Source organism: Rhinolophus sinicus, linkage group LG01, assembly GCF_036562045.2.
Source record: "Rhinolophus sinicus isolate RSC01 linkage group LG01, ASM3656204v1, whole genome shotgun sequence".
Classification (NCBI taxonomy): domain Eukaryota; kingdom Metazoa; phylum Chordata; class Mammalia; order Chiroptera; family Rhinolophidae; genus Rhinolophus; species Rhinolophus sinicus.
In genome coordinates, this window is record NC_133751.1 from 204,378,122 (window position 1) to 204,402,290 (window position 24,169).

At 44.4% G+C, this 24,169-nt stretch overlaps 1 protein-coding gene across 1 annotated transcript; it reads left to right on the plus strand.

Annotated features, from left to right (window-relative positions):
* Window positions 1-1,140: 1,140 nt before the first annotated feature.
* On the plus strand, window positions 1,141-23,941 carry SPP2 (secreted phosphoprotein 2). Its single transcript, XM_019739793.2, has 8 exons — window positions 1,141-1,324; window positions 1,424-1,548; window positions 8,419-8,541; window positions 9,449-9,556; window positions 14,293-14,356; window positions 15,286-15,336; window positions 17,482-17,577; window positions 23,831-23,941. Exons 1-7 carry the CDS (start codon window positions 1,258-1,260, stop codon window positions 17,565-17,567), a joined length of 624 nt encoding a protein of 207 aa, XP_019595352.2. The 5' UTR covers window positions 1,141-1,257; the 3' UTR covers window positions 17,568-17,577; window positions 23,831-23,941.
* Window positions 23,942-24,169: the final 228 nt, after the last annotated feature.

Sequence of the window (24,169 nt, forward strand, 5' to 3'; positions counted from 1 at the left end):
TATCTATAACATTTATAAACATATAAGCATAATCTATGTTATATATAAACATGATACACACACACACACACACACACACACACACACAAACACAGAGTGCCAAAAAAAATGCATACACGTTTTAAGAAAGGAAAATACTGTATTAAAATGACGCTGATGGTAACCACTTTGAGCACCTCTTGTAATTTTGTAATTGCAGAAATCAAACCTGATTTGTATTCATCTTTTGTTATCGGTAGATATTGAGTATTACAATTTTAATACAGTTTTTTTCTTTCTTAAAATGGGTATACATTGTTTTGGCACCCTTTGTATATAAACATCCTGTTGGTTCTGTCTCTCTGGAAAACCCTGACTAATAATACACCTTACATCTAACCATTTATTCCCATTTTACAGAGGAGAATGTTGAGGTTCATGGGTGTTGGGTACCATGACCAAGGGTACATTCCTGACAAGCGTGGAGCCAAGAAAGTCCAGGTCTTTCCACACCACAGCCCAATACAGTTTCTTATGCGTGAACTCCAAGAATGAGAACACAATGACCCTCAAGGAACACCAACTATATTTACTCTGAAGTGTCCCTGCTTTTTAACGACAACCTTGGGATTTGTCATGCATGAGAATCATCACCTTATTATCCGGGGGAAGTGAAAAAATGCCCTCCACAGAGAAGGTTGGGGACGGGAAGGTGTCACAGCCTTTTATTACACATGTCCTTGTTTGGCGTGTATAAGTCCTATAGATTAAACTATCCCCTTTACAGTTATAATTTCCAGAAAGATATGGAAATAACCACACACTTTTCATAAACAGTTAATTGCAAGGTCTTTAGGAACATGAGAGGGATCTAAACAGACAACAAGTTAAAATGAACTGTTTTATTGAAAATAAGAAACGTTCCCTCCCTCTAAAATGAAATTAAAGAGAAATAAACTGTACATGTAGATGAAATTAAAATCAAGAAAAACAAACTGCACCCAGCAGTCCCCCAGCCTCTGGATGTCTCGGCCATGGGCTAAAGTCCCATGCTGAGGTCGAAACTTCAAAAGTGGCCTCAAACTGGCACCTTTCCATAGGGAAAGGCGGTAGTAAATATTCACCCAGGATCAATTGTTTCTGGTTACTAACGGCTGCTCCAGCCAGAGAGAGCAAACCAGGTCACCTTGGATAAAAAGCTGCTCTCAGGAGGACTTGTCATCCCCACCGGCATACAGACTACCTCCCGGGCTCTGAATTAAACGTATTCTCCCCAGGATGGAGAAGATGGTGCTGAAGATACTGCTAATGTGTGCTCTTGGGTTGAACCACTGGATGTGTACAGGTAAGGAACTCAACGACAGGGCCCCCTGCACTAAACCTGTGGAGCTGTCCTGGCTCGTGTGCCTGTTGTCACTGTGTCCCCGTGTGCTTGCATGACCAGGTTTCCCGGTGTATAGTTATAACCAGTCCTTCATGACGGAAGCTCTCAGTGTCTCTGTGGCAAAAGTGAATGCTCAGTCCTCGAGCCCGTATCTATTCCGGGCCTTCAGAAGCTCCGTAAAAAGCGTAAGTACACATACCCTCTTCTCCACTCCCCTTTAAACTGCTTCCTGTTCTTTTCTCTTTCGTCAGTTGATTGGGTGCACTTTTTTATTTTTCCAATGGAAAACGATACTAGCTAGTTGTCTCTTTCCTACGGCTTTTGGGCAGAGAAAGGATTTAATTACAATTCTCGTCATGAGGCTCTCAAAGCTCGTTTGCAGGCCTGATTCTTCTGCTGTATCCCTCCCTCTGGCCCCATTTCCTGTTTCCAGATGTTACCCTCCACGCGTCCTGCTTCTGTAGCCGAAGTCCCCGGGGTTCCTCTTGAGATGCCTTATTAAGAACTACTCGTTTATTAGAAATGAGGCTTTTTCAAGTTCAGCAATTCTGCTTCTAATAGTTACAGGAAATAAATCCTGGCTTTTGAGCTAAAGAAATCCACCTTCCTTGGCTGGTTTAGTAATAGTCTGTTTCCTGTTAACTTTGGGAAATAGGGAAAGATGAATTTTCTTGTGCTTCCAACCACTAAATCTGTGATGGACAAAGAAAGAGACGCTGAAACATCTTTCAAAGGAAATGAGAAATGTAGACAGCAAGTCACCTCCCCGTCCTGATCCCCGGGTGTTTTCACTGTCTATTGACATTCCTGTGCAATGTGGGGCAGAAATACCCCCCACCCCCAGCGAGGTTAGGTGAAGATGGGAGGTGGGATGGTCTGTAAAGTTACTGGTGCTACAAATGAGAATTTTGCGCAGCCAGGCCACGTGGGACTGGAGTGGCAGCATGGCCAGGAGTCCCTCCACTGCTCTTTCAAGAGCCACCACTGCTCTTTCTGTCTCTCTACCCGCTCACGTCTCCCATCCCGGCTGGGTACCCTGTTAGCTAGCACTTAGCTTGTTCCCTGTGTAACTGAAGAGCACAGGGCTCGTGGTTTCTTAGCCCCCGTCTCCAAATATAACACATTCATCTTGGCCCTTTTCTTCAGAAAATGACTCAGTGTCCAGTTTCCAGAGTCCTAGGACATTAATTGAATTGTCCCAGGTGTCTTTTCTAAGTGGGCTGTAGGTTGTGAAGGCAATGGCTATGCTTTAGTTAGGTCCCCATTCCAGAACCAGGCTGTCGTCGCCAGAGTGGGGTCACTTGGCCTGGGCATTGTGGTGAGAGGCAAGCGAGATGTGTGCAGTCAGCTGCTAAGCTGAAGGGTGGCTTCTTTCTGGAAAAGTACTGGACCAGAATAAAGAACCCTGTTCCTTGCACACCACTGTATAGGTTTCCGTCTTTTGCATTTCATGAAATCCATTTGCGGTGTGGGGAAATCAATGTCCTCTTGTAAAGTGTGCAAAATTTAAATTTACTGGTCATTTAGCTAGTGTTCACTGCAGAAGAAAGTGAGTAGTTGATTAAATGAATAAGAATGTGAGGACAGGTCCTGAGAGAGCCAGTTACTGACACCATGGGAATTTGGCCGAGGGAGATGAGTCCGGGTGAGGCACAGCTCCCCAGTGCACGTTCTGCCACGTGCGCCATCTTGGTTTTGTAGACCTGAGCACACACACACATGAGCCTGCAAATAGACACACCTCTGTATGCGCGTGTGTGATCTTTCACAGGTTCATAAGTAAGAGATACCTCTCCACCTATTAAATGTTGCTCTTCTGTCTGGAACCTGACTTTTCTTGCCTCTCCCCAGCCTTTTCTGATTACGGGTTACACCCACCATGCCCCTTCCGTGGAAACTTCATTTCTTCTCCCATCAGAAGGAAAAACTCTCCTCCTTTGATCTCTCCTGGTGATGTTTCTTTCTTCTCAGGAGTGGTTCACATTTTGCTTTACTGTACATAGTAGTCACACCTTTTATAAACACACTAAAGATGGCCCCAAACATTGGTATATTCCCTCCATCCTAGGAGATGTGAGAGGCAGCAAAGACCTCAGGAGAGAGATGAAAGAAGAGATCACGGGCACTGAGGGCACAAACAGTTCTCAAAAGAAGAAATACAAATGATCATGGAACATTTGGAAAAATACTCAACCTCTTTGATAGCCAAACAAATCAGAATTAAAAGAGCATGGTGAAATGGAAAAATAACAAGGTGAAAAAGAAATCACAAACACTGCAGGAGGCATTTGGTAAAATTATATTTGGGAAACAATTTGGAAATATATGTTGAGCATATTTATAAGCATGTTAAACATTAAAAATAACAAATATTTATAACTTTTGATCTCATAGTTTCACTTCCAGGACTATGTCCAAAGGAAACAGGTAGTTTAGTCATGTTTATATATGTGTAGGAGTTTCGGGGTAGAGTTCAGTGGATTTAGGTGAGAGGTCAGGCCCTGCTACTTTATTCCTGAATTTGCTTAATAAACCCAGTGGCTTTCGACCCCACTGCACGCTGGAATCATCTGGGAGCTTGAAATATTCCTGATGTGAGGAGGGATGGTGACTCATTAAATCTCAGTCTCTGGGGTGGAGCTCATATTCTTAAATGTTCTGCTGGTCATGCCACTGTACGGTCAGGGTTAAGAACCACTGGGTTTTACCAATGGACCTGGATCAAATACTCTTGCAGTTGACTTTAATTTACTTACCTCTTAAGCTCCAAGTGTAAAAAAAGGATGAGAAGGAATGAGGCAATGACTTCTATGACGAGGGCTTCCTTGCTCCAATGTTGACATTAGGTTCACTCTGTTTTCTCAGGGGACAGAAGTGGAGAAAGGGAAGGGCACAGGCCTTGTGCTGGGACAGGAAGAGAAGAGGATGGACCAGGCCATGCTTTCATAGAGCTCAGATCCTACCGGGGAGAGAGAGGAAGAGAGAAGGGAGAGGAGGCGAGGGGAGAAGGGGAGGCAGAGTGAAGGGGGTACCCAATCACATAAATAAATGGAGTTAGTTTCAGAGACTAGAGGGTCCTGTGGAGAAAACAAAACAGGTTGATGGATGGATGGGTCTGGGCTGGGGCTGGGGCTGGGGCAGCTGTCAGATGAGGCAGAAGTGTATTTGAACTAAAACGCAGTGACAAGAATTTCCAGCCACGGGAAGGCCAGTGGGAGGACATTGAAGGACCCTAATGGGGGGGGGGTGAGGTTAGAGAGGTGGGTCTGTGTTGGGACAATGGGTAGCCCTGTGGGGTGGGGAGAGCTTTAAACAGGGAAAGTGCTTGAAGATCTTTGTGTTTGTAGATCCCTCTAGCTGCTGTATGGAGTGGGTGTGACAGAGGAAGCCGGGACAGTGAGTGCAGGGAGCAGGAGGTGATGAATGGCAGCTGAGCCTCAGGGGGAGCAGAGAGGGGGGAGTGGATGGACTCCGGGACATTGCAGGCAGAGCCACAGAGGCTTTGGGGTTTGCTGTGTCTGTGCCCACTTCTGTCCATTTTTACCTTTCATGTTCTTTGCAGTTCTTGCTTTTTGGCTTATTCTAAATTATTCTTAGCCGGCTGTAGCTAACCTGATCTTTACTTTTTACCCGACAATAAGGGATTAGTTTGCAAAACCTAAATGGTCATTGTGTTAGGCTTCACCAGAGAAACAGAACCAACAGAATGCATAGTCTATGAATATATATATGTAAAAGGTACACACATTTTAAGAAAGGAAAAAACTATTATAATAATATATACCAATAACATAAGGTGAATACAAGTCATGTGTGATTTCTGCAATTACAAGAGGTGCTCAAAGTGGTTACCATCAGCGTTCAGACATTTCTGATTGTGGCGAACTACTGCTTGAGCAACGTTGACCAAAGTGTCCACTTGTATACATTTTTTGTGTACCCCAGACATGTGTGTGTGTGTATATATATATACATATATATATATATACACACACACATATATGTACATTTTTCAAACAACAGAGAGAGAGAGAGAGAGAGAGAGAGAGAGAGAGAGAGAGAGATTTCGCAGGCCAAAAGCCTGGAGGCCCAGGGAAGAATTGCACTCTACGTCCCAAAGCTCATCTCCTGGCAGAATTTCTTCTTGTTTGAGGGATGTTACCTTTTATTCTATTGATTAGATGAGGCCCACCCAAATTTTGGAGGGTAACCTGCTTTACTCAAAATTCACCAATTTAAATATTAATCTCATCCAAAAATACACCTTCACAGAAACATCCAGAATAATGTTTGACTAAATGTCTGGGCACTGTGGCCCAGCCAAGTTGACAGACATATAAAATTACCATCCCCCAAAAGAATTGTTATGGATCTTTTATTGATGTATATTTTTATTTCTTCTTGAAATAAAAAAAAAAATATGCTCATCATAAAAAGACAGAAACTACAACAAGAAAGAGAAAACTAAAAGTGATAGCCATCATCCATTCCTCTGAGATACTCACTATGAACATCCTATGGGAGAATATTTTGGGGGCTCTTTTTCTCTTCATATATGGGTATAAAAGATATATTTTAAGGAAAACAGGACCATCCTGTCAAGTACTGCAACTTGTTTCAACAGCAAGACTGGGTTTTGAATTTTCTCCAGTTGATTCCTTTTCGTTGAGCATTCAGGTCGTCCTACTTTTTTCAAACAACACAGAGCGGAGATTTACTGGCTGGACATGAGTCCAAACGAAAAAGCAAAACTCTTAGGTTTTTCTCTCTATTCTAGAAAGAGAGTTTGAAAGTCCTTAAAGATGCAAACAAAGTTGCAAAATCATCTCACATTTCGAGAAAATTATCTGTACTCCAAAGCCCAGTTTCATTTTTTAAAAGTAAGCTTTTGGGTTGCTCGTTTGCTTTCATCAAACTACTTTAAGGGAAATTTCTGAAGCATGCTGGAGGGTGGAGAGCTGAGCAATGCACTCTTACTGATGGGAGAAGTTTTTATTTTTAAATGAGATTCAGATTTAATTCTCAATATTCTAAAATTATAAATAAATGCAGTAGTAAATAATGGCGAGATTGTTTTTCGTTCTACTTGTTAGAAAACTCTACTTGTCCTGTGTCCTCACTCCTCGTCTTGAGTTAGAAGGAGACATGAAGACCCCCATTTTGAACTTGGAGTTGGCCACTTCCAAAATAACATTTTTTTACCTGTGCCCATTATTTGCACCCATAAGTGGTCTGTGCTTTCCCCGACAGTGTTGTCACCACCTCTCTCCTCACTGGGTACGAGGTTGAATGTGTTGCTGACTCAAATTTGCCACAAGGTGGGCTGAGGAACTAGAGGGAAGAGATTTTTGCAGCCTGAGGCTGTTATTGGGTCCTGGACCACGGTGAGCTCCTGCCTGGTCTCCCTGCTGCCATCTTGTTCCTGCCCCCGTGTGTGCTGGCAGCAGCCATGGTGATTCAGATCTTATCTCTTAAACCCTCTGCTAACTTCTCATTGCAGTGCAAATGAGCTCTACACACCTGCCCGTGGGCTACAAGACCATAAGTCATCTGACACACCCCATCTCTCCAGCACCGGTGTGGTTCTCCTCTTGCTCCAGCCACTGCAGCCATATTTGCTCTGACCCAGGACATGGGCTCTGCTTTTCCTCTCATGATGAGCTCCTTCCTATCCTTTACGTCTCAGCTGAAATAGCCCTTCCTCAGGAGGATGTCTCTGGCCCTTTCTCTAACGTAGCCACTCCCTCCCTGCTGTACCCATGATCATATTGCTTTTCTTCATAGCACCATAGCCATCTGGAATAATGTTGTCTAGTTTTCCTTCCTGTGTTAGCTGTGTGGCGCCCCCACTGGACGCTAAGCTGCATGGAGTCCTCTCTACTCTGCCTTTGGTGCTAGAGACACAGTAGGCTCTCAGTGAGTCACGTGACCTCCATGTCATCAGAAGTTTCCCTGAACATCCCACTCTTGGTGGAAAGGACTAGAACACAGAGTCAACGCATTCATGAATCAGAACTGATCAAGCAGGAAGAGAAGCTGGGTAACACTGTACAGCAGAGATGTACTTGTCATTGAATTTCTTACTATGTCAGGAGTTAAGAAATTCTGGAACATTCTTTCAGCCAAATGATACTTCAAAGTACATAGAGTTGACTCTCATTATTCACGGTAGTCGTGTTCTATAAAGTCACTGCAAACACTGAATTCGTGAATATTGAACCACTGCTCCTGGGGGAATAAAGAGTGAGGTTCCTATAAGTCCCTGGTCACAATATTTTTGTCAACTGATCAATACACGACCTTGTTTATGTGTGTTTCTGTTGAAAGACACCTTATTTAACAATACGTCGATTCCTTAACGTTGCACTCACAGCCTGCAGTGCTGTAACTCACGCCTGAGCAAGGCTCATCTAACACACATATTTACTCCACGCGGCACATCACAGCCAACCTGCACTCAGGGACACTAGACAGCCCTTTAGCATGACACTCGGGGGCCATGTTAAACAGAAAACCACAGTGCAAAAAGCAAAAAATGTTTCACAAAAGAGGCCATAAAAAGGACACTGGACCCCAGGATGGGAGCTGAAACAAGAAGGCTGAGTGTCACCTGGTTTGATCTCAGTTGGGAACCTTTGCATCGGGTGACTCAAGGTTTTTGCCACTCTGTGCACAGCCATGAATGACTGCAAAAGGACCCCGACTAGTGAAACTTGGGGTTACAAATACATTTCAGTGAGGAAGCAAATTAGCAAGTATGGGACCTGTGAATAATGAGGATAAATTGTAAATGTAAGCCATTCGACGCAACACTTCCCTTGGAGGTAGGACCGTGAAGTTCCGGTTCCATTTTCTCCCTGAAGTAGTGCCTGCCTTTGGTAACGTTTGCTCTGGTCTTCAGAATGAGGACCTGGAGCTAGGTGATGGTTGAGACGATTGGTGGCTTTAACAGTGGATGATTCTGAACGTTTTGTCGTTGTGTAGGGAGAAAGATTTCTAGCATTGTGAGCTTCTGAAACACATCAATGGCAAACTGATGCTTTGTATTTGTGAAGGTCGATCTCCTGGATGAGGAAAGAATGAGCATAGATATGCAATTCAGCATTCAGGAGACGACGTGCAGGAGGGATTCTGGGGAAGATCCTGCGACCTGCGACTTCCAAACGGGCTACTATGTGGTAAGTGTGGTGGGAAAGGCTACCATCCCAGAACTAACGTGAGGAAGGTGCCTCTCTTCTCCCATGACCTGAAGCTGTTTCAAAGTCACACTGAGAGCTTGGCCACTGTCTGGCCTCCAACCACCCTGGGAGGCACTAACTGTGTCCACGCTGTGTGCCCTGGGTGGGGGTAGTGTGGCGCAATGGTTGCGGATTTGAGCTCTGGAGTCCGTGGTCCTGAATGACCCTGGCAAATTATTTAACCCCTGTTACCCAAGTTCCTGCTCTTTAAAATGGAAATAGTGACGGTTCCAGGCAAAGTGAGTACAAAGAGGCCAACACCAAAGGAATATCCCAGAGACGTTCTGAATTCTACTTTCCAAGTTGTTCAGGTTCAGATGTATGAGTTCTCGAGGGTTTGTTACACTATCAGTTTGATTATGTCAGGGTTGCCTCACAATGATATAAGTTCTGAAAAAGAAGTCTGTTTTGTTATTTGTTTCATGAGCCTTTTCGCCGTGACTCTGTTTTACAGAGGACCCAAACTTGAGGGTGACAGCCTCTGTTTCTAATGAAATCTGAGGCCAAAGGAGAGGAAAGCAGAGTCCTTTAGGTATTTCCTGTTTCTTTTTCTTCGAATGGGAAAGGACTCAGAGCAGCCCACTCAGGGCTCGTGAAGGAAATATGTGCTTTTTCCCGGGGACTTGTCATGGATTGAAGGCCCAGGAGATATTTAAATATTTCATTTGTTTCTGCTTAGGTCTTGAGAAATTTTCATTTTGTCAAAACGAAATGCCTCTCTCTATGAATCTTGCCTTTCTGTTTGCATCATTTTGTCAAGCCCTACCATATTGCCTAATTTGTTGGACAGGTCCTAACCTTTCTATGAGCTGCGGGAGATACAAACCCATTGCTTTGCATTTTCCAGCCAGCAGCCGTTTGCAGAAGCACCGTCTGGATGTCTGCCGGTGAGGTGGAGGACGCATCGGTTCACTGCCGCTGGTCCGCCAGCTCCGAGTCTAGCAGCAGCGAAGAGGTATGACCAGGGGCTTCGTGTTCCCAGGGACAGCACCTCTTAGGGTCTGTGACAAGCACACTGGTGTGACAGAGTAGCTGGAATATCACCCAGGTGTGAGGAAGCATAGCTCTGCTTCCTCATTTTGGATCTTCCCTTTTACACCTACAATCTCATGTTCCGTATCCCTTACTTCCCCTAGTCTGTTTCTTCTCTCTCTTTTTCTCTATCCCCTCCCCGGCCCTGATTTGGGAAACAGCTTAAAGTAACAATTAGCACATTTTTAAAAGTTTTAGATCTAAGTATGCAGCTCACTGGCACTGAGGTTTAGGGGAACAGAGAGGGACATTTTTCTTGGACCTGTGTTCAAAACTATTGACCAGCTCCGCCATCTAGCACAGAACACCTAACCGTTATCATCTGTAGTTTCCTCGTCTGGTAAACACCAGCAATAAAGACTACCTGATAGGTTGTTGAGAGAACCAAGAGAGTCGCTGCACGTGAAGGATGTGGCCTCGTGTCTGGTACCTAACAGATGCCCCATGAATGGCACCACATGTCCTTTTTCCCTCAGTTGCATCGAAATTGAGTTGCCACACTACTGTACAATTAATAATGTATACATTTCTGACTGGAAATTACATTGCATTTGTCTGTTTGTTGACTGCTTTCCAAAGCAGAACACATGGCTCATGAGGGCAGGAATGTCGCCTTTTGTCAGTCCAGGATGATGTTTGATTCAGGCCAGGTGCCCAGGAAGTACTTGTTGAGGAAGAAATGGTCAGGAATATGACAGCAGGAGGAAGCCTCTTGGCTTTAAGAATGAAAACCTAACTGTTACAGTGTTTGTTTATTCATAATGGGATCGTATTCTTGACAGGTGTTTGAACAACGTTTCTCCCATTATGCAGCTGTATTTGTCCAATGATATCTTTCTCTACTCTTATTTTTACTGTTTTTCAAGATTTAAGTCTGTAGTGAAAACTGCATTAAAAGAATATACAATTACAGCTTCAAAAATCATACACAAAGGTTAATATTCCCATATTATTAACATACCCACACTTTAAGTGTTTTGTGTGGAAGCCCACGTTTTTATTTATTTATTTATGTTTGTTTGTTTGTTTGTTTATTTATTTATTTTAAACGTATTTTTCAATTACAGTGGACGTACAAGGTTATGTTAGTGTCAGGTGTACAACACGGTGACTAGACATTTACATACCTTATGAAGTGGTCACCCTGGAAAGTCTAGTGTTATGGAAGCCCATTTTAGAATTAGGAAGTAATGAAAATAACGAGTCGGACACTCTTATTATAGGGGATGGTGGTGTTATTGGTGCAAGGAGAAATTTGCACAGGTTATTAGGGCCTTCTCCACGCAAAGTTTGTGTTTAGTTAAGCATAATGTTATTGTTTGATCTTGTTCACACTGGCAACTTTTGAGGATCCAACCCCAGGTGGTTTCTGGGGGTGATTTCCCCAGGATCCCATTTTCTTGGTGCTAGGGCAAATACCAAGGGCCTCCTTTTCTAGACTCCATTAAAGTATCTAGAAATTCAGATATGTTTCATAGCCAACACACTCACACGCTCACTGCCCAGCTAGCCCAGAAATGTCCAGGACCAAGCATTTTGTTGCTATTGATTTTGTGGTTTAGATGGGAAAAACTAGAGGTAGTGAAGACATGCACAGTTCTGGTCCTGTGGAGTTTATAGATGAGTCTGAGTGCCGTCCCTTAAGCAGGGGTGACCAGGCGAGCATGTGGGAGCACATAAGAGAAGACAGAATATTGAGGGGTGGGGCAGAGAGAGCTTCCCAGGGAAACTGACATTCAACCGGAGAAGTGGAGGGTGGGAGGATGTCACGACAGAGGGGACGGGGTAGAAGGGGTGGAGGAAAAGAAACTCCAAGCACAGGAGACATCATGAGGGAGTTCCCTGAAGTGGGAGAGAAGCGGGTGGCTTGCAATGGACAGAAATGCATTATGACTGGGATACACATGATACAGGGAGAAAGAGGGGTAGGGGTGCGCTGGGGAGGGCGGCAGCCAGGTCACAAGAGCCTCACTGGTCATGCCAATGATGGCTGGTTGATCCTAATGGTAATGTGGCGATTGAAGGCCTATCAGTAGAGCCTTGACCGAATGGAAAAGAGTAGCCGGAAACTAGCTAAGAGCAGATGGGGTGCTGGGAGGTTGGCAGGACATGTGAGAGAGAATGGGGCTGGGAGTTAGGAGTGAATGTTGAGAGAAATGGACTCTAGTTTGTTCTATGACCTTTAACACAATTGAAATTAATTTAATAAATGTTTCACTAAATTCCTCTTTCATGTCTGTTTTGGGACGTTAACTCTGTCTGGGCAACCCACAAATCTGCTGCAACTTTCTAATTGCAGAGTGGAGACCACACACGGTTTTTCCAATCCCAAATTTTTAAAGAAGATTCTGACATTCAGTTAAGTTAGCCCTTGAAACAAATCAGATTTTAACATAAACTCTCCTAGTTGCTTTTTCTCAATGATTAGGAGATTGTAGAGCATTATGAGCACATTTTTAAAAAAAAGAATTCCTTAAATTAAAGAATTCTGCAATTCAAAAGAAAGAGAAGAAAACAGATGGACACTCAAAGCAATTCCTGGAAACTCTGAAATAGATTACTTACATGAAACAGAAAAAAATTAGAAAACAGCTGTTAACCGTTTTCAGTGAAATAAATGGTGATACTACAAACGTGAAAGACAATAGACTAGGATGAATTTAGACATAGAACAAATTGTTGGAAGTAGAAAATAGAAGGTGGAAAGATGAAAAGAAAAAATCCCAGAGTCATGACAAAATAAAGATCACTTGAAAAGCATGTAGAATATAGAAGAATTGCCAGGAAAAGAAAATAATGTAAAGAAAGATGTAAGAATATAATGTAAAGAAAGATGAAAGATGGCAAATAAGACTGAAAATTCAAATTATGGTGAATAAGGACTTACATTAAATGGAAAATCTCTGGTAAGGATAAAATGAGAGAAACTCATTCATAAGAAATTTAGATTTTCCACCGCATAATTTTAAAAAGTATAAAAGCTGTAAAGAAATTTGAGAAAACAAATTTCTAAATTTGCTGGTAGTCTCTTCTCTTTAACTGAATAGATATTTGAATTATGGGTAGTTTGTATTTCTTCTTCATTTTGAAGGAGGAATCTGTAGAGGGTAAACAGTTCCTATGTGACGCATAAGCCACCACGTAATACCACTGTAGCCACCAAGAATGCAATGCTAACACTTGAAGGTCAGTGACTAAACTTGACTTTAGACAAATCCTTCTGGTTTGGAGTGGGTGGGATGAGGTTTAGCTAGGTTTTCAGCCAGGAGACCCACAGCAGTCCATAAGGGAGAAAGTGAGGAAGAGTAACTGAACAGAAATTCTGAGTTCCGGGGAGGAGAGGTGACAGGTATTTCTTTTATTTCCTGTCTTCCATTTCAAGAGACAGAAATTCAACTAGAGAGAGCCTCAGTCAAAATGGGATAATACCTTAGATCACACTCCCAGAGAGAAAAGGGGGAGTTGGCCTCATGGACAACTCGATTTAGGGACCTTCAACGCCGTCTGTGTCCCATTAATTTCCCCTTCTCCCTCTCCTTTGCCCTCTCCCTCCTCCCCCATCTCTCCCCCTCCCACACTCCTGCCTCCACACACCCCTGTTTGTTGCAGATGACCTTTCTCCTTATAGCAGGAAGTAAAGCTACAAGCTACTCCAGATTCATGTTCTCTAAACTTAGGACGAAAAGAGAGCATTTCTCTCTAGTTCCAGCTGCAGATATGTCTTGGCATTACTTTCATTGGCCTGGCTTAGTCATGTGTCCCTATTTAAAAGAGAAAAATAATGCTTTTATTGAGATATAATTCATATCACATATAATTTACCCTTTTCATGTGTATAGTTCAGTGGTCTTAGTACAAGTCATAAGGTTGTACAACCATCACCACTCTCCAAATCCAGAATATTTTCATCACCTCCAAAAGAAACCTCGTGCCCATTAGCAGTCATGCTCTACTCCCCATTCCTCTCAGCTCCTGGTAACCACTAATCTGCTTTTGTGTCTATAGATTTGCCTATTCTTGACAAATGGAATCATATAGTATGTGTTCTTTAGTGGCTGGCTTCCTTTATTCAGCATCATCCGTTGGAGGGCTGCACCTGGTGTAGCATGTGTCAGTACTTCTTTCTTTCATATTGTTGAATAATAACCCACTGCATGGATATACCGCATTTGATTTATCCACTTATTAGTTGATCGACACTTGGGTTATTTCCCCTTTAGGGGTATTGTAAGTAATGATGCTATGAGCATTCATGTGTTGTAAGCTTTTGTGTAGCCATGTATTTTTTATGTAATCTCTTGCCTAACTGAACACACATGGGAACTTCACAGACAGAAAACTCCAAATGTGACCTAAACACAGTCTATTTGCAAGTCCATATAACGCGCTTCCATCTTCCTGGCCCACAGCATTTGGGAGTGATTCTGAACCTAGGGGAAAGCGAGTTAGTCAATTTAAGCTTCATGGAAGTTGCTTTTCCCCACATGCTTTGTTAGACACACGTGCTTGATACCATGTACAATTATTTAATATAATATACTGCCTTATTGCAATAGAAATGAATTACATGATACATCAGGGCCCACCAGACAATATTTGCGTTTTACGGTGTCTTTCCTTTTTCTCTTTTTCATGTGCTGATACTTCCTGATGCTGAAGATTCTGAAGATGATTTTTGCGAACATACTGAGATCCTCTACGGGGAGAAACAATTACCAACTTGGTAAGTTGAGATCTGTCCTTCTTAATATTTTTTTTTTTCTTGAAACAACTTCCTATTGAAGCTTTCTGTTAGTGAATTATTTAAAACTAGAGATATCTATACATAACCTTTGAACAATTACAGTAATTACAGGGAAAAAACATTTTCTTTTATTCTTGTTCCTTTCTTTTTTTTTTTAATTTATTGGGGTGACAATTGTTAGTAAAATTACATAGATTTCAGGTGTACAATTCTGTATTACATCATTTATAAATCCCATTGTGTGTTCACCACCCAGAGTCAGTTCTTCCATCACCATATATTTGATCCCCCTTACCCTCATCTCCCACCCCCCACCCCCCTTAGTTCCTTTCTTAACACCAGGCAATAGTAATACAATTTTTCATTTAGGTATCCCTTTATATTTACACAGAGTTTTTCATATATGATTTCATTGGATGGCTCAACATCTCTGTCAAATAGGCAGGGTAGATATTGGTTTTCACCTTAAGAGAGTTTCTAAACTTGAACTTGTTTGCTCCCTCTAGGATGCGTGGCCTAAGGTATAAGGCCCAGGTATGCAATAATGTATTGGGAGGATCAGAACTAAACATCATCTGATTGGCTGGGCATGAATTTGGCAATCCTCCAGCCACGGGACTAGAGCTGGCCATCCCTTTATGACTCTTAGTTGGGGGAGGGAGCGCTCTCCTTTCTTTCCTTCTTGTGTTACCTCTCATTTGAAGTGGGAGTGGTTAGTGTTCTGTGGCTTAGGAGCCATTTTTCCGTTCCCGAGGCTTTTCCCCGTTGGTGCTGACGGTGGCTAAACTTTGGTGATCTCCCACTGTTTCCTTGCTTAAGAGGCATATATGGGGCATCAATAATAAAATCACAGAACATTCCGGAAGTGGACAGAGGTGCTTTGCCTTATGACTGTTATTATGTCACAGGTCTCACTCCTGACAAACCCAGAAGTGAACAATTTCATGAACAGCCACTTGGTAAGTGGTCCTACTTTCTTCCTTAGGACACCAACAGACCCTATTCTCATCAAGCCAGACTCTGTTGAAGCCATTTCATAGGAGATAAACCCCTGAAATACAAAATATTTTAAGTGAAAAATGAAAAGATAGTACGTTCTGCATAAACCTGCTTTGCAAATCACTGAAAAGGTAACCTTGAGGCATTACAGATCACTTAGAAGTTGCCAGAAGTCGAAATATCGAACCTGGCTCAGGAAATCGGCATTGCCCTCTTCTCCTGGCCCACTTTGGGGTGTTATCTGAATGGCCACCCTTTGGATCTCCGCTTTGCCCTCCACCTTCAATTGCACTTGGTGGGTAAGCAGGTGAAAGTAACAGTTACTTAGTTTCTCCCTTTTACAGATCACTTTTCTCATTCAGTCTCCCTGGTAGTTCTATAAACCAGGTGTGTCATCCGCTCAGCAGAAGCGGTAAAAAGATTTACCAGTGAGTAGTAACTCATGGCGTGAGTTGTGTACGCCAAATACTTGCTTTGTACTAATTGTCTGCCGCAATGTTCTCCTTCCACCATCACGGCTGTCCTGTGAGCCTACAGTGACTCTCCCCATTGTGTGGAGGAGCAAACTGTGGCTTAGTAGGTTTCTGTAACTCGTCCAAGGCTATGGCCAACGCAGGACTTTGATCCAGCTGGAGAGTGGCAGTGATGGGGCTTGGGTCCACATAGGTCAGACTGCTAAAGGCTCTGTTTGTTCCATGCTGCTTTCCAGAAGAATTGTGAAATTCACCCTATGTTCAGAGTTCTCCACTAAAATGAATGACACAGGTTACTATCTCATTGAGTTCAATGTCTGATCCTCCTTAGGCATACTCCAATTTATTTGAAGTGCTGGGTGTACAATCTGAGGCTTGATTTAAAAAAAAAAAAGCTTACGTTTTAGACCTCCTTCAAATTGTCACTTCGGAAGAATACACAGTTATTCCAACAGTGTAACCACTGCTGAAAACATTTTTTTGAACAATTCTTTTGGAATTGCCTCCAGAATCTATGGCCCATTCGTTTGAATCTCTGTAGTAGGGGAAAATATTTGCCATTGGGTTTGATTTTGAAAATAGCAAGATTAATAACCAACTTAGGTGCATTATTTACCTATTGCTGTGCCAAATTATCCCAAAACTTAGCAGCTTACAGCCACAAATGATTATTATCTCACAGTTTCTGAGGGTCAGGAACCCAGAAGCAGTGTAGCTGGCTCAGGGTCTCTAACAAGGTTGCAGACAAGATGTTGGCTGGGGCTGTAATGTCATCTGAAGGCTTGCCTGGGGCCGAGGGATTCACTTCCAAGGTTACTCACATGGTTGTTGGCAGACCCAGTTCTTCATGGGCTGCTGGACTGAGTGCTTCAGTCTCTCACCATACTGGCCTCCACAGGGCTGTCAGAATGTCCTCAAAACATGACAGCTGGCTTCTCCCAGAGAAAATGATGAGAGAGAGAGAGAGAGAGACCAGAGCACCCAAGATGGAAGGCGTGCTCTTTTATTACCTAAGTTTGGAAGTGATATGCCATCACTTCTGCATATTTTATTGACCACACAGACCAAGCCTGGTTCAATGTGAGAGGGGAATACCTAAGAGTGTGAATACTAGGGTAGAAGCTCATCTTGGAGGCTGGCTATCACACTGGAAAAATGCCGCATAAATTCAGGTGACAAATCCTTTCCATTTGCCTCAGAAGGCAAATCCAGAGCCAGATTCCAAAACCATTCTGAGCCTTGAGGGCATTACTGGCACGGAGGTGCAGCTGCCTCCAAGACTGCTTTGAACCTGACAATTTAATTCAATTCAACAAATCTGGGTGACAGCCCAGGGCAGACCCACAGAGGACTGAGAGATAAAGGTGACAGTCGCAGCCCTTGAGGGCTTACAATAGTGGCTGAGACAGGTCACATGTGGTAACAGAGTGGGTTCGGCTATAACTCCATGCAGGAGAGCATGTGGGACGTTTGACAAGGAAGATGAAGTTATGCTCATGAGGGTTCTCGCGGCGGTGTGGGTTCTGGTTATGCGAATCCCAATCGTCCTCATTAATTAATAGTCGTGTAGCCCACGTCGTCTCAGATCTTGATGTGAATGACAGAGCCACCACATTCCTTTTCCATCTTTAGAGACCAGGACGAGGATCTTTGCTCCTGAAAGGAGAAGGTACCCAATGCCATGGCACAGAGCGAGGATAACTACTGGCTTTGAGTGACAGCCTTCAGGTAAGGGGACCCAGGTAAAAACGTGTGTGTTTAGAAACAGGAGCTACTTGCAGTGAAAGGCTTCACACCGCTGCTCCCCCACTAGCAAACGTCCACACGAGGCCCTCCAGCTGCCATCCTGTCTTTCCACCTTCTCTTCTCTCCTGCCACATACTACTCCTCAATTGTCTCTTCATTCTTGCATCCTCAGTCTTTCTCCCATGGCTTTTGTATTTGTTGCCACTGGGGTGATCAAGTTTCTCCACCTTAAGAACCAACAAACAACAAATAACAAAGAGGAGAGCCTCTTCCTTTGGTGCAATCTCCCATCCCAGCAGCTGCCTCCCCCCCACCCTTCTCTGCTCAGCTTCCTGACGCAGTTGTGGCCCACGGCTCCCGCTCAACCTTCTCACCCCCCTCCCCCGTTCACTTTTCTGCCTTTTGCAAACTGGGTTTTAATCCTTCAGATCTATGAAATCTGACTTGCCTTCTTTTCTGGATCAATAACTTAACTCCTGGTGACCATCTGTATTATCTCCTTAGCCCAGTTCTTCCCTTCTTCTGTAGATTACTCTGCCATCTCTTCCACTCACCTGCCTTTATCCCTGATGTGAGATTATTTCCAAATACGCATCTCTTGCCACGCCCCATCTGGGATTCATGCCCTCAGATCAACTGCCCACTGGGTGCAGTTGCTATGGATACCCTGGGAACCGACGAAACTCAACCAGCCTCCTCTCCAGCTCTCGCTCTTCATTGACTCTTCCTTACCCTCTGTCTTTTTGAACATCGACAGGGGACCGGTCTTACTGATTTTGCCCCCACATGTTCTCTGCCATTGGCTCATTGTTTCATTACCATCACTGTGGAACAGTCGCTTGCATTCATGCCTCAGGTGCTGCTCCCACACTGTCCACCTTGCACTGTCCTCAGGTTTCTCTGGAAACAGAGGAGACTCTGGTCCTTCTCCACCCCAACCCCCTAATGCTCACTTCACTTAGGGGATAAAGCAGAGGTGTGCAAAGCAGACCCTGAGCCGAGAGGGACAGCCTCATTGTCCCCAGGGCATGGCAGCTGGAGCCTCAGCCCTGCTTTCCCAAACCCACACTGAGCACCGCTGAGTCTCATGGGTATAGAAGTTCCCAGTTAGTGGGGCTTGGAGCCAAAGTAGCTATGTATTCATGAGGGTTCCCAAGTAGTGAAGGGATAGCATGAAGGGACCTTTAGCTGTATCGGTTCAGGACACGCTCATTTTTACACACGGAAGTTAATACTAAAGCTTGAGCCTTCATGGATATTACAATGCACACACCACTGTGTGTCTGCAGGATAAAGTTCGAGCCCCCTAATGTAGCCCATAAGGCCTTGGTGACCTGGCCCCTGCCCACGTCTCCAGCCTCATCCCTCCCAAGGCCACCTGGCCCCTACGCTCCTACAGTCCTGAAATACTTGTAGTTTCTCCTGCTGTGGACTCTACCTGCAACATCCACCTGGCTAATTCCTCCTCACCACTCAGGTCTCAGCTCAGTGTCACTTCCCTTGGGATGTCTGCTCTGGCCCCTCCCAATGAGAGACACGTCCCTTTGTGGGCCTTCCTAAAGTCCTCCTCACAGGACACTGCAGTTGCTTGTGTCCTCTCTGTCCCCTTGGGCCCCACCAGGCTCCCGGATATAGGGCCCAGGGAGCTTCTGTTGCTGTTGTCACACAGCCCCTGCAGAGTGCCTGGTGCACAGAAAGCATTCAGGAAACATTTTTTTCAGTGGATGACGGAATCCATCGTTTTGGATTTTTGAGGTGCTTTTATCAAAACAAAAAGCAAAACCAAAAAAACACAACTAAGCATAGAGTAATTAATATTTAACCACTGGAATTTGAAAGAAGTCAACTGACTTTTTACTGAAACAGAAGGAAAATTTACCAGTGAGATCACATCGGATGAAAGATGCAAATGGTAGGTTTTCTTTTTAATCTCTGAGCACCCTAAACATAAAAACCAGCTTTATACTGAGATCAAGAAACTGCTCATTATGAAGAAACCGACTCATCATACTCCTGTTTTATTAACTTAAATCATTGCTTTTTGCTTTACAGAGCATCCTCAGGGGTAAAAAAACGAGACTGCCCAATGGATGGGCTGTATTTTGTTTATTAATCTATGCTCACATTGGTCATGCATATATAAAGGTATCACAATATAAATTCATGACCTGATTTCTATCAAACTAAGTGATTGCTTCAAAATGTCTCTCTAAGGGCAGCACTGACGAAAGGCCAAAGGCTGCCAGGAGAGTGGCTTTGACTTCTGTTCCGGTCGTGTTCCTGCCCTCCTGTGACCTTCATCAGGGCAGGTGTCCACACTGCGCTCCAAGTTCCCTAGGGTCATAAAGTGAGGCTGGGAAGGCCAGCAAGGGGACGCAGGGAGGAGGCTGGTCTGCAGGGTCTGGAATCAGCAGGCCTGGCTCCAAGCCGCTCTGCCCCTTCCTGGTACGAGTTGGGACAGTGATCTGGTCCCTTAACCTCTCAGGCTCAGGTCCTCCAAAGGTTTATTACTGGGATTATTTTTCACTTGTTTTTGTCTCTACTAGACTATGAACTCCTTGGAAGCTCCTTAGCCTGTTATCCATATTAATTAGTTTAAAAACAAGAAGAATATGATTAATGATGTCTGTCTTAAAGTATTAATAATAATATCTTTTGTTTCCTAATGCTAAAAACAATAATATAATAAGGGTTCAATCATGTTGGAAGGAAGGAAGGAAGGAAGGAAGGAAGGAAGGAAGGAAGGAAATCAGGATGACTCTTCAAACTGTGAGTGACATGTAGCCCTGTTCCCGGTGGTGAGCTTTCTGCAGGCAGAGACTTTGGCTCCTGTACCACGGAAGCCTCAGAGCCTGGCTCAGTTTCTGGAACAAAATAGCAGCTAAGTGTTTTTGTAACTTAATAAACACTTTTCTAGGATTCCTTCAGGTTGCTGGAAAATCATTTCATATATCGGAGTGGCTAGTGAAAGGTATCATTTGAACAAAGATCTCTGAAATGTTCTCTTATTCGCTATTCTAAAATAGGAACTATGGCAAATCAGGTTCCTATTCTCCTGTTGAAAGGACTGTAGTTGAGGGTCTCACATTTTCTTGGTCTTTATGGCTGGACTAGCTCAGATGTTTTCATTACGTAGGGGCCAGAAGACTACCATTTTCCTTTACATTGATCGTCGATTAGCAGGAATTCTTCAACTCTATGCCCAAGAGCAGCGAAGGAGGCAGTTCTTAGTGAGGTCTTTTATCAGTCACTGCGCGGTGAAACAGACCAGTGTCATGACTGTATCAATTTGTTCAACACACGTGCACCCAAAGTCCGCCTCGCGCCTGTATCTGCAGCGACCAAGATCAGAGCCCGCAAGGGGCCTGGGTCTGTGTTAGGGCCCTGCACATATTGCTCGCAACGGTCCGGTGACGTTCTGTCATCATTACCTCCGTTTTGTAGATGAGGAAGCTGAGGCAGGAGAGGCCCCTGATCTCTGAGGCTGTTCTGGCATCGGGATGTATGTCATGATGTCTGTATGTCTTCCTTCCTGTTAATGCTCTCCCTCACGACAATCTCTCCATGTCTGGAAAACAGCACGAGAGGGCAAGACCCCAAGGATCACTTGTTTAAGATGCATGTGTTATTTGGTGGGTGAAGCTATACATGTAGCAGCCAACTAGGAGGCCAAGACTTTCATTGACCGGAAGTGTTAACAACATTCCTACCTGTCATCAGCTACGTGGGAGGGGTAACCCTAAAACAGGGGCCTCTCAGTGAGCTTCTGAGTGATTTCTGTATGAGACCCATCAGGGACAACTTCTTGATATGATCTCCCATGACCACCCACCTACTGGGGAAGCGAGACCCCCACATAAGATAGGAAAGACCCACCCATCTCCAGACAGACACCAGCTGTGTGAGGCGCTGTTTATCTACACTCTGCTCTGAGGCTCGCTCAGTGCACACGCCTCCCAATTATGTCACCAAGGACAGTCCACTGTCATCCGCTGTAGTTGTGTTCTGTAAAGTCGCTGCAGGCACTGAATTTGCGAAGCCTGATCCACTGTGCGTAATACAAGGTGAGGCTTCTGCCAGCCTCTGGTCACGATTTATATGTTTTTGTTTAAGGCACCTTATTTCATATATATATACACACACACACACATATATACACACATGCATATATATATATATATGATTTGATTTGTTAGTGTCAGCCTCACCACACAGCGCTGTAACTCACACCGGAGCGAAGCTCAGCTAACACACATGTTTTCTCCATGAGACACATCAAAGTCTTTTTATGCTTAGAAATGCTAGACAGCCCTTCAGCATTACGCTTGGGGCCATTTTAAAGAGGACAAAAGTGCAAAACACATGGCACTAAGTTGACTGCAAGGACATTTGTTTTTAGCATGAGCTGAAATGAGGCAGATCGTCGTCGTTTCATCTCACCTCGGCTGCGGATGTCCATGTTGGAAGACTGGAATTTTTCGCTGCTCTGAGCATGTTCTGGAACAAATGCAAAACCACCAGAAGGGTTGATTTGAGGTTTACAAAGAAGTATTAGAGAGTAGGCGAATCGCTGAGAATAATGAGGATCTATGACAATGGGCCCCCACCCTGGTTTATCCCTAGCTTCTCTTTAATCTCTCTCATCTCCTTCTTATCTGGACTTTAAAGAAAAGCCACCTGCGCTTGCTGCCTCCAGTCCCCCTCGGGGCACTGATTCTCCCTGCTGTCCACCCACCATTTGCCGCCTCCCAGGCCTCAGCCTCGCCTTTCCCACTGAACCCTGTGGCCACATTTCGTGCTGATGAGAGCTCCCTTCTTTCCCGAAGTCCTCAGGCCTCTGGGACTGCCTCTCCCACCTCTCTTCCCAGCCAACAAGTCTCTCTGTTCTTCATAGATCTCTCCTCTTCCTCATGCTCCCCAATAGTGCTGTTCCCCACTTCCCCCCACCCCATGCCCACCTGTCTGGGGATTCTTCCAATCTCCGTTGCCCAGTGCCCCTCTAGCCTGATCAACGGCAGCTCGCTAGACGCCTCCATTGGCTATTCCACAACCTGCTCAAAACGACACTCTTCCCTTCCGGACCTACCCTTCCTCCTGGTTCCAACTCATCCTCCGGTTTACTCAGACCCCAAATGAATTCCTCTCAGACCTCCTCCTCACCCTCATCCACTCACCTAGTTCTGCTGGTCCTTCCTCTGAAACGTCTCCCAGCTCTGGCCCCTCCTCTCCATGTTTGGCCTCATCATCTCTAGCCTGGTGTGATCAGCATCTTCCTGCTGGTCTCATCCTGGTCCCCTCAAAGTCACCTCCGCACTGTCACCAGAATTATGTTAAAACCAGTCCTGACAGATCAAGACTCCACCCGCTCACTGGAAGGTGGAGTCTAAACACCCTGGTGATGTGGGACATGAGGAATCAGCCCTCCCTCCAGTGGTGTGGACCCTGTCGGCGTCCCCTGCTTCTCTCTGCCTCTGCTTCACGTGGAAGACTCATGTGGCTGGCGATTCCTCCTGCCCCCAGTCTGGGTCTGACCTCCATTCCCAGGCCCCCGCTGCTAGACTACAGAACCCGGCCCCCAGGTTGTCCTTGGAGTCTAGGTGACATGTCTTCTCCAGGCTTCCTTCCTTCCTTCCTTCTTTCCTTCCTTCCTTCCTTCCTTCCTTCCTTCCTTCCTTCCTTCCTTCCTTCCTTCTGGAGATTGTGGCTATACCTTATTGATCGTCGTAACCCCCAATAGATACTCAATGCACACATTTATTGAATGAATAAATGAATGAATGGATGAATGAATGACAATTCCTACCTCCAGTTGCACACCCTCAGATGACCACAGCTGAGGCAGCCAACTCCTTTGCTGGCTTGACTGGTCCCTACCCTCCCAACCTCCCACCCTCCCACCACCAGCAAGTCCTTAGACCAGCCTGAGTCTTGCCATGTGGTTGCAGCCTTTCCTTAGAGCCCCTCTGGCCCTTTCCTCTTTGACACTTGAGCTTCCTATCTGTGGGTTTGTTTTCTGTTCTCTAAACTCAGAGCACCTCCTTTTCTCTCTGTAGGTGTCTCCCACACATTTTCTTTGTTCAAGTTGCTGGCTGCTTTGCCTCGTTGCTCTAGTCTCTGGTGCCATCTTGGATTCCTTGTTGAATAGCCCCAGGAACCTGCATCCTGTGCCTCCATGGCAAGAACGGGAAATGCACACAACAGCGTCTAATCCCCTCCTCCTTCTCTCTTTTAACAGCAAAAGGCGTTGGAAGGAATAGAAGTTCCAATGAAGAAAGATACTTTATGAATTGTGTAGTATGTTTTCATCAGTTCTAGTCTTTAATAAATGTCTTACTTTTCCTCTTTCCTTGCCTGAGTTTTCTTTACAAAAAGTAGAAGTAACTGTCAAATTTTTAGGTAAGAAGGCTAATGTCATGAGATTAGTATTAACTGAGACTTTTAGGAGTTGAGATTCATAAAGTGGCCATGGTTAGCAGAATTATGTCAAATGTGTGTTTTAGATAAATATACATTAGTCGTAAATTCCTTATTCTTCAAAAGGCAATCAGTCCCAGGCAGTTCCATATCAAAGAGT

What these genes read in the sequence shown, in the direction of transcription:
- SPP2 (XM_019739793.2), top strand. Translation starts at nt 1,258, where the DNA reads ATGGAGAAGATGGTGCTGAAGATACTGCTAATGTGTGCTCTTGGGTTG. An exon ending in GAACCACTGGATGTGTACAG is followed by an intron (nt 1,325 to 1,423) that starts GTAAGGAACTCA and finishes TTGCATGACCAG; the next exon opens with GTTTCCCGGTGTATAGTTAT. An exon ending in GAGAAACAATTACCAACTTG is followed by an intron (nt 14,357 to 15,285) that starts GTAAGTTGAGAT and finishes ATTATGTCACAG; the next exon opens with GTCTCACTCCTGACAAACCC.